Source organism: Colletotrichum graminicola (assembly GCF_000149035.1).
Source record: "Colletotrichum graminicola M1.001 genomic scaffold supercont1.148, whole genome shotgun sequence".
Lineage (NCBI taxonomy): Eukaryota > Fungi > Ascomycota > Sordariomycetes > Glomerellales > Glomerellaceae > Colletotrichum > Colletotrichum graminicola.
In genome coordinates, this window is record NW_007361152.1 from 1 (window position 1) to 12629 (window position 12629).

Consider the following 12629-nt stretch of genomic DNA (forward strand, 5'->3'; position numbering starts at 1 on the left):
ATAATTAGCTTATTAATTTATTATTAAATTACTATAAAATTAGCTTTATAAAGCTTATGAAGTAATTTATTTATTAATCTATTAAAGATTTGTTTCTTATTAAATATTATATTACGTATAGTAAAAACCTTATTTTACGCTAGATACTAGACGTAATATAAATTACTAGATATATATTTAATAAGGAATCTAATCTATATATAGGTAGTAAGCTTTTACTAGTAGTTTTATAATAGTTATATATTTACTATTAGCGTATACGCTTAGTAGCTATAGGCTTATAGATATAAAAGATCTAGCTTTACTATTAGTAAAAGCTTAGTGTGCTTATTAAGTATAAAATATAAGTAAAATAATTAATATAGGGATTTCTACCCCTAAGCTACTAATAGTGTTTAATTATAAAGGTATATAGCTATAGTTATAATTTTAGGCTATAGAACTTTAGGTAATTTTATATTAATCTATATATATTACGCCTTAAGTTTAATAATTATAGTAATTTACTTAGCGCTACTGTTTTAAGCCTAGGTATTTACTACTAACAGCTTAATAGAGATTTTATAATTAAAGAGCGTATCTATAAGTCGCTTAAGGCGTAGGATTTCTTAGTTAGTCTTAATAACTTTTAGTGTAATTAAATATTTAGTTTTTAGTATTATAAGAAAGCCCCTTATTATTAAGTTAATAGTATTTTAGTAGTAGCTATATAGGTAGAAATCCTATATAAGGCCTGTTACCTAATCTAAGATTATTATTACTAAGTAGTATTCTATATAGCCTTATTTAAGATTATAAAAGTCTAGCGCTAGGTAATTACCTAGCGCTATATTTATAATAGATTTATAAGACTAGTAGTAAATCTACTGCCTTATCTTACTAAGACTATATAAATTATAGTCTTATATTATTATAGCGTTAACTTAGGTTAAATATACTTTCTAAGTAGTATTTATAATCCTTTATAGAGCCTTAGCACCTAGGTAGCTAAGACGCTTATACTATATTATTATGTTACTATAAAGTAGTTATTACTATATTAACGTTATATATTTATTTCTTACTTATAGGGTTAGTAGTAAATTATTAGTAAAGTGTATAGTAAAAGCGCCTTTATTTTCTTAGCTATAGCTGCGTTACTTATAATATTTAAGTACTTATTAGTTAGCTTGTTCTTTAATATAGCCTATAAAGCTGTAATCTACACGCCTTAGGTAATTATTACCTAGGCTTATATCTTACTATATACCTTACTAGCGTAGCCTTATAAAAGAAATAAGTAATATAGTAAATATGCTATAATATATTACGTTATATATATAAAGCTTTATTAGTAAGCTATTAGCGCCCTTTAAAGTAATCTCTATAGTACTATATCTTTTAATTACTACTTAGGTAGTATTAGCCTAAATATAGTTACTAATTAGGGCTACTACTAATATAATAAACTATAATATATAGTTAAATATATAGTTAATAATACCTAAATTAAGTAAGGCTAAATTACCTAGCTTATAGCCTTATAAAGTAGTATAAAAAGCTACCTTTATATAGTATTTACTATATAGTTAATATAACTTAGCTTTAATTCTCTACACTTATTTAGTAAGGTTAGGATTACTTATAATATACTTATTAATTTATTACTAACGTTATATATTTACTTACTAATTATTAGGCCTTTATAACTTATTTATAAAGTAGTAAAGTTATAATAGATAGGTACTAAAGTATATAAGGTATTTTACTTTTTTACTTACACTTTATTAGTAGTAATACCTCTTATTATTAAATTTACTATTCTTTACTACGCCTTTAGCGTATATTAGGCTATTATTATTATTACCTCTAGTTAAGCTAAATACGCTATAGCCTGCTTAGCTATAATATAGTAAGTTATTAGTAAGGGCTTTAACCCTCTCTAGCGCTATCTTATAAAGAGACTACTAGTTAAGATTATTCTAATTACTTATTATTTTACTTATTACTATATATAAATCTAGCTAGGCGCTAAGTAAACTGTTTTATAAAGCAGTAGTAAGGTTATTAAACTAAATTAATAGCTATTAGTAGTTAGGTAAATTAACTTATACTAATTTACTATAGGCTATATTCTATTTATTAAGCTATATAGTAAGATCTTTTTTAGTAGTTAGGGCCTTTTACTAGGCTTTTACTAACACTTTACTATATTTATTATAGGCGTACTTTACGCGCTCTTCTTTAGTTATTCCTACTACTACACTAAGCTTATTAAGCTATTTAGCTAGTAATTTATTAGATTTATAATATCTTTCTTAAAGATCTATAGATATAGTAGATTTAACTATATTAGCTACGTCTTTAATATCCTTTTACTAAGTAGTATACTTACGTACTTCCTTATAATAGTAGCTTATCTAGCTATTTAAGTATATAAGATTATATAAGTTAAAATTATCTAGCGTTATTACATGTTTAGTTTTATATATAAGCCTATTAGGTATAGTTATAATAGCCTTACTTCTTACTATATATAGCTATATAGTTACTTACTAAGATATCCTAATAATTACTATAGCTATAGTAACCTCTTAGTAAGTAGTAAGCTTATCCTTAGTTAAGGCGTATAGATATTATATTATAAGCAGCTTTATTAGTTTCTTTAAATATATCTTAAGGATTAATTAGTCTACTACTATAACCTCTAGGTTAATATACTCCTAGAGATTATAACGCTTTACCTTTACTTAGATAGCGTTAAGCTATATAAACTAATTACTATATAATTATAAGATAGTTACCTTATTATTATAGTTCTTATTAATTATTATAATAGTATTTAATTAGTAAATAAGTATATTAGTTATTATAGATATATATATTAGACTATTAATTCTTAAATTATAAGGATTATAATAGTTACTTAATTAATTATATAATATGTTATATATATATAGTTAAGATCCTATAGGAGTAAGAAACTCCCCTTATTTCTTAGTTAAGAAATCCTAGAGAAATCCTAGCTATATAATTAGTAGATTTACCCTAAAAGTAAGGCCTTTTTACTACCTATTCCCTAACAATTTGCCGTAAGGTAACTATATATTTACTAGTTAATTTATATATAATTCTACCACATTTAACAAAAGGTAACACTTAGCTACTAATTTAGTTAAAAGAAAAAGTTATAATTACTATAGGCTACACCTAGCTAATAATATAATATTAGAAGTATATAAAGGTAAAATTAGTAAAAGCTATTTACTTATAAATACTATATTAAAAGTAAATTACTTAGGTAGTTCTTACTTAACTACTTTATAACTAGTCCTACTAGTAAGATCTAATTTAGATAAGAACTTATAGAAGTCTATTTACTTATAATCTTATATAGGCTATTACTACTATAGTAAGATAAAAACTTAGTAAAATAAAAATCTTAATAATTAAAAAAAAAAAGTTAAAAAATAAAAAAAAAAAAAACTTAAAAAAACTTAGGTATAAAAAAAATAATTATACTAAATATTATAAAGGTTATTAGTAAGTAAGTAGTTAATAAAAAAAAGACTTCTCTAAAAGTAATAAAGTTAATAGTAGTAATAGTAGTTATTATATAGTAAATATAAGGCTTAAAGGGTTATTTACTAAGTATTATAAGATCCTAAGTACTAATAATCTTTAGGCTAGTTAGTACTTTAATACTTTAATCTAAGCTGCTATAGTAAGTAAAGTATTATAGCCTCTTCTAATAATCCTTACTAATCTATAGTAGTAGTAACTATAAAGTTAACTACTAATTAGTATTAGTATTATAAGGATTATAATTATAAAGTAGTAATAGTTTAATTAACTACTAGTTACTTATTAAGATAGATTAAAAAAGAAGAAGAAGTTATTACTGTAGATATTTATAGTGGTGTAAGTGAGCCGCTAAGGTGAGTCACGTGATGGTAAATCACGTGACCATGGATTGGCTCCACTATTGAACAGTTAAATATCCCGACACATCTTTTTCCTAGCGCATCCTGGCAGATCCGACGACAAGCTCTCCTCGCGGGTTTTTGCCGAAATCTGCTCGTCCACCTTCGCGCCGAAGCTCCTGCCATGCAAAGACGTCAAGCTCACGGGGCCCTTCTCGGCACCGCTCCGCCGGAAGCCCTGGCTCGTTGACGCGCGCGGTGACAGGTTGGCTTCCAAACACCTGATCCAAGCATCCCCCGTACAGCACATGTTCGTCCGCCGGCAGCTCACGGACCTCATGGGCTCGGTGGGCCAAGAGGTCGGCCACGCGCCCCGGTTCCTGCCCCTCCACCTCTTCCTGGGCGATGGCCTCCTGGGGCCGGAGCGTCTCGTCTCGGGTTTCCTCCGGTACTGCACCCGTCTCCACTTGGATCAGTTCCTGATCAGCTTCGCCGTGTGCCCGTCGGGCCGGACACCCGCGGATGACCTGTTCCCCGGCGCGGCCGTCACTCCGATCCCGACCGAGAACACGGCGACGTCTCGTCTCCGTCGCCCTCTCAGGCGGCGGCTGACACCGGCGACCCAGAGGCGCTGGAGTGCTGGCCCGTGTTCACCGGCCTGGACCCGGGCGGCTGGGTCCTTGTCGTGTCGCACGAATAGTACGTGGGCCCCAAGACACTTAGCCGCAGGGCCAACCTCGTGCGGCGTCGCATATCTACGGACGCGGCTTTTGGCGTGCCCGTGGTACGATACGTATCGTGATGCCCTCATGGGCATTACGCTCATGTATGGGGCCGGCTGGAATACGGTTAGGATTTATCTGGAACAGAGATGTCAAATGTGGCGAAAGTACGGAGTATACAAGCAACTAATTGTCAAATTGACACTATTACTGCTTCACGATCGCGATCCCTGAGATACCAACAATATGTCATTTTTTTGTCGCGATAAGCTGTGCGTATTACGTGTTGTGGGCGGTAACGCCTTCACTGCCAATCGCGACAATAAGGCATCAGCATTTTAGTAGGGAGGAGTTCCTACTTAGCCTAAATAGAATCGGTAATGAGGTCCCGTACGGCGCCGGTGTGGCCTTGGCAACAGAAGTCGGTTAGCGAGTTTATTGATATTACGACCTTAAACTTTGAGCAGGGGGTGCCGACACAATGGTATTAATATTGATTGGTGCCCTCATAGAAAATCCGTCGCTCTATCTTCAAGTCCGCGTGATAATTGCGTGATCAGACGCTTCTAACGGGTTTGATTTGTTACAATTTCATGCTGTTGGAAGTCTCGAGACGCATTCGAGAGGATCCTGGATACTACCTTCCAGAAACAGTAACGGTGGAGATCTCGACTTGGGTTGGTGTTGAAACTAAGCTGAGCCGCAACCTGCATTTGAGCCCGTGACACTGGGCTTCATAGCCGACATTCCTGTTTGTTTGGAAAACAGACTGTCGCAATGTGGGCAATACGATTAATATCCGGAGCATATCAGAGGAAGTTCGGATAACCCGGAATCCTAATAAGATAGGCCACTGCCCCCCTTCCAACTGCCCTCTTTTCTCCCCTTCTTCGGACAACATAGATATCATCAGTCAGAGACTGTTGTTCCAACCTGCCGACAGGCTGATGCGGGGATGCTCGTATCAACTTCCCTGTGAAACCAACACATACCTTTGTTAATTCATCCATCCATGTGTGTACTTTTTTCACAATTTCCTCCAAGGAAACCACAAGTCCCAACGTCTTGAGAATGACACTGTCGGGATATTCAGCTGATGGTGAAGCCGATCCATGGTCACGTGATCTACAATCACGTGACTCACCTTAGCGGCTCACTTACACCACTACAAATACCTACAGCAACAACTTCTTCTTCTTTTTCTAATTATCTATCTTAATAAGTAACTAGTAGTTAATTAAACTATTACTACTTTATAATTATAATCCCTATAATACTAATACTAATTAGTAGTTAACTTTATAGTTACTACTACTATAAATTAGTAAGAATTATTAGAAGAGGCTATAATACTTTACTTACTATAGTAGCTTAAATTAAAATATTAAAGTGCTAACTAGCTTAAAGATTATTAGTACCTAAGATCTTATAATACCTAGTAAATAACCTTTTAAGCCTTATATTTACTATATAATAACTACTATTACTACTATTAACTTTATTACTTTTAAAAAAGTCTTTTTTTTTATATACTACTTACTTACTAATAACTTTTATAGTATTTAGTATAATTATTTTTTTTATACCTAAGTTTTTTTAAGTTTTTTTTTTTTTATCTTTTAACTTTTTTTTTTAATTATTAAGATTTTTATTTTACTAAGTTTTTATTTTACTATAGTAGTAATAGCCTATATAAGATTATAAGTAAATAGACTTCTATAAGTTTTTATTTAAATAAGATCTTATTAGTAAAACTAGCTATAAAGTAGCTAAGTAAGAACTACCTAAGTAATTTACTTTTAATATAGTATTTATAAGTAAATAGCTTTTACTAATCTTACTTTTATATACTTCTAATATTATATTATTAGTTAGGTATAGCCTATAGTAATTATAACTTTTTCTTTTAACTAAATTAGTAACTAAGTGTTACCCTTAGTAAGTATACCTCTTTTTATTCTTTAAGTAAGGTAAAAAAGGTAAAAGTTACTTATATTACTTTAATTTACTTACTTTTTTTTATCTTTTAAATACTTATTAATAACTATACTATTTTTTTTATTTTCTCTTTTTCTTTAAGTAAGATATAGTTATTAGTAACTAATATAACTTTTACTTAACTTTACTATCTTAATTAATTTAAAAAAACTACTTATTATTTACTTTTAAGTAAAGTATATAACTTTAACTTTTTACCTTTTTTTTTTTTAAAAAATCTTTAACTATAGTATCCTACTTACTAAAAAGTAAGGTCTGTATACGTCTTTTTTTAAAGATAGTATATATCTCCTTTTATTCTTTAAGTAAGATCTAGCGTAAGGCCTCCCTAAAGCTATCTCTTTATATTACTAAAGCGTAAGGCCTCCCTAAAGCTATCTCTTTATATTACTAAAGCGTAAGGCCTCCTTAGAGCTATCTCTTTACATTACTAAAGCCTCCCTAAAGCTATTTACTACTATCTATTTATTTATTATTTTATCCCTTTATTTACTTTATCTTTTACTTATACCTCCTTATATTATATTATTTATTTACTGATCTTATTATTATTTATACTAATAGTAGTAATTCCTTTAATATATAGATTTACTTTTAACCTTATAAGTAAAAAGTAAGTGCTTATATTTAAGAGGTTAGTAAGGCTAATAAAAGGTAATAATAGTAAAAAAAAGACTAAGTAAAAAGTAAAGTAAACTATAGACACTAGCTAGAGTAAAGAAGTATATCTATCTATAGGATATTAAGGATTTATATCTTATTCTAAAGTGTAGCTAGCCTTTTATTATTATATAACTATAAAGTATAACTAATTTAGCTAATATTCCTAATAGCCTTACTTAAGTTAAGTAATATAACGCCTTAAGCACTATTATTATACTTTAAATAATATAGTATAGCTTTATATAGCTATATAGTTAATAGATATAAAGATATACTACTAAAGACTTTAAAAAATAGTTACTTAATATTTTTAAAAGTACTACCTATAAAACTATTATTAAATTTAGAGACTACTTAATACGTAGGGGTATATAGGTATTAATAGTAAAGTTACTAACTATTACTAAATAAATTTACTATACCCTTAAGGCTAATAATCTAAAGGCGTAAACACTTAAGGATATTAAAGAAGAAAAAAAAAAAGTAAGGATTTTTACTTAAAGATTAATAAACCTAACTTTATATAAGATATTATAGACCTACTACTAGAAATAATATTAATATAAGATTAACTAGGCCCTTCTTATATTATTACCCCCTTAGTATAAGTTACTTAAGTCTAAAAAGGTTAATAAAGGCTTATTAATCTAGCCTTATTATATAATAACCTAAATTTTATTTCTTTACTATTAAAGTAAGTAAGTAACGCTTACCTTTACTTATTAGTTATACTAGCTACTACTATATTACTTATAACTTACTAACTTACTAACCTTATTAAATTATACCTTAATAAGATAAAGTATAGTAAAAAGGTATATAAGTTACTTAAATTAAAGCTTATAATCTTTTATAACTACTATATAAAAGCTAGGATCTAGTAAAAGCACTTTATAAGCGCCTACTTTATTATACTTAAAGGTAAAGCTATAAAGTACTATACTAACTATCTTTATAACTAGACTAACTTTATTACTATAGTTATATAAATAAGGGGTAATTTTAAGAATAAAGAGACCTTTTAGGCCTGCCTTACTAAGCTATAAAGGACTAATTTAATAAGGACTATCTTAAATAATTTAAATAAAAGTAAGGCTAAATACCTAAAGTTACTTATTAAGAGAGTAACTACCTTTATAAGAATAGTTATAAAGATTAGTACCTTATCTAGCGTAGCCCTCTATAACTAATTACTTAACTCCTGCTATAGGATAAAAAAGTACTTTCTTACCTTTTTTAATTTATCTTTAATATTTACTAGTATATATAGCTAGCTTTAATTAGTAATTAGTAATATAATATAATTTAAATAACCTATATATTAATACCTAACTAAAAAAGTAAATAATTAATACTAAACTAACTATACTTATAATAGCTAGTAAAGTTACTAGTAATTTAGCTAATATAACTATAGCTATAGTAACCTTATACTATAGCGCCCTTTTAATAGTAATTTATAGTAATAAGCACCTCTTTTACCTTTATTATTATTCTTAAAGAAGTACTATATATATAGTAAGGCTAACTATTAGTTAATAAGGCACTTAAAAGACAAAAGGTAACAAGCCTACTATAAGTATAAAGAGCAGTATCTAATAGACTCTTTACCTAAAGCCTTTAACTACTTTATAACTAACTTTAAGGGATATAAGCTATTTACTTTAAATAAGAAAGGTAACTATATAAAAAGTAATAAAGATAAAGAATTAAGCACTACGTTTTATACATTAATAATATTCTTTAACTTATTTACTATTAATAGGCCTGCTTTCTTTTTATTACTATATAACTAATTTATAACTTATTTTCTTATAAAAGATAACTCCTTATATAAGAATCTATATAATAATAAGCTACCTAATATAGACGTCTTTACTCTTAATAAGTAATATTTATTTATCTTATTCTATAGTATTATACCTAACTTTAGCGTAGCTAAATATTTAATAGCTAGATATAAGTAGTATTTTACTTTTTACTACTAAATAAAAGGAAATCTAGCTATAGATAAGTTATAAATAGGTAAAGTAAAAATCTACTTTAGTAGTAGTAACTACTTTAAATTATAAGAGGTAATTAATATACTAACCCCCTTTAATATACTAACCTTCTATATAATACTATTAAATACCCTATTTCTACTTTACCTTATAGATATAGATTAGTATAGTATTAAATTTAATAACCTTACTAATAAGCTAATCTAAGGTAATACTATTATACCTACTGTCTATAAATAAGGCTATATATAGATACTACTTAATTAATATAAGTAAAGTATTACTTACTACTTTCTTATAGATAATAAGTTATAGTAAATTTATTATTACTTTAGCTACTTATTAGTCTAAAGGCTCTATTACGTCCTCTAATAATTTAGTAATAAGGTTAAGATTATAGACTTAAAGAAATTAACTAAGGTCTGCTATTACTACTAGATAAATATAAAAGCGCCTAGTTACTTTAAATTTACTTTATGTAATAATAAATATAACTTTAACTATAAGATTATTATTAATATTATTTACCTTAATAGTAACTACCTAGCCTTATATATAGTTAATACTATAATATCCTTCTAAGTAGCCTATTTACTTAAAAATATTACTATAAAGTATATATAGGAGGCACTTTAGATATACTAAATTAATATTTACCTTAGCCTACCTAACTAGATTATTACTAATACTAGCCTAAACCTTTACGCTAGTAAATTTAAGTAGTTAGTAAAGTCGCTTTATATTAACGTTAAAGAAATACTAATTAAAGCCTATAATAGTATTAGTAAGGTTAAAAAATACTATATACCCCTCTAATACGTATATAATATCCTCTATAGTAAGGGCTATACACCTAAGGTTACACTTTAGCTAGCTGTTAAAGTAATTAATAATATAGCTAGCCTAAATAGCCTAGTACCTATACTACTAGTCTTTAGTGCCTACTTATAAATCTCTAACTTATTACTACTTTTACTAACCTTACTTAAAAAGGCTAAAGCAGTAAGAAAAGTAATAAAGGCTATTTACTAGATCTATATAAAAAGGTAAGTTAATAAGGTAGTAACTATATATAATAGCCTAGATACTACTATAATAGTAGCCTTTTTACTTTAATCTATAGTTTATATTTAGTATAAAAAAAAGGCTAGTAAGGCCTTTTTTACCTTATTACTAGTAATAAGACTACTTATACTATTAACCTCCTTTAAGGCCTATAAACTTTTTATTTAACTATTATTAAACTATACCTTAAAGATACTTATAATAAATAATAATAGCTACTCTTTAAGGTAGGTAGGTAAGGTAATAAAGAGAATAATAATAATAGTATAGTAGCCTTATTACTTACTAACATCCTTATACTTACTAAAGAAATATATAATAGTATTACTATTACTATATACTTATAGCTAAAGTAAAAAGCTAGCTACCTATAAAGGTATATTAATTTCTTTAATAAAACTAGCTTTACTATTAGGCTTACTACCTTTTTTACTACTATAAGTATAGTATACGTCTTAATAAAAGAAGAAGCTAACTAACTATTATTAATTAAGCTATAGAAAAAAAGTATTATTACTACCTTAAGGAAGCCCTTTAAGTAAGTAACTACTACTAAGATTAAAAGGCTTATTACTTATAAAGTATTTTACTTTATTTAATATAATAAGAATAAGTATACTAAAGTATAAATATTTAAATTTTAGATTATTAATAAGGTAAAAGACTAAGATAAAAAACTATATAAGAAATCCTACCTTATTATCTAAGGATATACTAATAATAGTAAAAAAGTAATTCTTACTTAGTTACTTATAATCTAGTAAGCTAGCTAGCGCCTTATTCTTACCCTTACTTTATCCCTTATTTATAATAATAATAATTTCTTACTTTAGTTATATAATATTACCTAGGCGTATATATAGTTAACTACCTTATTAAATTATATAATTTTTTATTAGAAGTAAGAATATCTCTAAGTATTCTTATACTTCTTTATCTTATATTTCCTTTATTATAGAGGTTATATATATATAAGATATATATATTTATAATCTACTTACTTAGTAGATTAATATATATATTAATTACGTAAGCATGACTGATTACGTAATTAACCGAAGATTAGAGAAGGTACTAGAATGTCTAAGATCTCTCTAGATCCTACCTTCTACCTCTGTTATTCCTATAAGGTTATTGTTTTAAGTTAGGGTTATTTACTTAAGGTTATTATGTTACGTAACTAAGGGTTGATTTATAAGCAGCTTACGCAAGTATGGAATATTCTAGTAAGCTGTATAGGTCTATATAAGGGCTAGAATTCTTCCTGTTTTTAGTTTTTTTTTTCCTTCTCTCTCTAAGCAAGCAAATAGTTAATAATCTAACTACTATACTCTCTTTTAACTATATATCCTTATATCCTCTATTTATCTACCCTAGGTACAAGCATTTATATCCCCCTTTTATTCTATATTCTTACTTCTATAGGATATATCTTTATATAAGAGATATACTCTCTTATATTCTCCTAAGCTAGAATTCTCTATCTAAGAGACTAGCTTACCTATTATGCTAACATTTTTATATACCTTTTATTATAAATATAGGACCTTTATCTAAAAGGTACTATTATATAAGTAGTAAAGCTATTATATAGTATTATAGAGGTAAGGACTTACTAGTAGGTAACATATAGTTACTACTATAAAAAAAAGCTTTAAATAAAGACTTTAACCTTTAATTTATACCTACTAATTACTAATATAAAAAGCCTAGACTTTAAGATTATTAGTATATAGACTAATAATACTATTACTTTTTTAAATAAATCCTTCTCTACCTATAAGGCTAATAAGCTTACTAAGGCTATATTTACTACTAAGGAGAAGTAAATCCTTACTATTAATAACCTACTTACCTTTAATAGTAGTGTAGTATCTCTAACTACTAAGGGGAAGCTTTTTCTTTAGTAAAAAGGCTAAGGCAAGAGACTTAAACCTATTAATAAAGAATCTCTATAAGCACTTAAGTAGTACGTTAAGTAATAAGCCTATAGTACGTATATTACGTTAGTCTACTAGCCTAAAGCCTACTTTAACTACTTTATTATAGTATAACACTAATTACTTAATATAAATAAGATTAAGGCACTTAACTATTATATTATATAGTAAATAAATAACCTTAACTATAGTCTATTATTTTATTTACCTAACCTTAAATTTATAAAGCTTTTTATTTTTATAAATAAATTATTTATAAATAATAAAGACTTGACTTTATAGCTAGGATTTATTATTATTCTTACTAATAAGGTACCTATAAGTACTACTATAAGT

The 12629-nt window shown here is 27.5% G+C and overlaps 1 protein-coding gene across 1 annotated transcript; it reads right to left on the reverse strand.

The window, feature by feature from the left end:
- Positions 1–3997: 3997 nt before the first annotated feature.
- Positions 3998–4728, reverse strand: GLRG_11851 (uncharacterized protein; the record flags this gene model as incomplete). The annotated part of the gene is made up of 2 exons (XM_008102531.1): positions 3998–4368; positions 4419–4728. 2 exons carry the CDS (start codon positions 4726–4728, stop codon positions 3998–4000), a joined length of 681 nt encoding a protein of 226 aa, XP_008100722.1.
- Positions 4729–12629: the final 7901 nt, after the last annotated feature.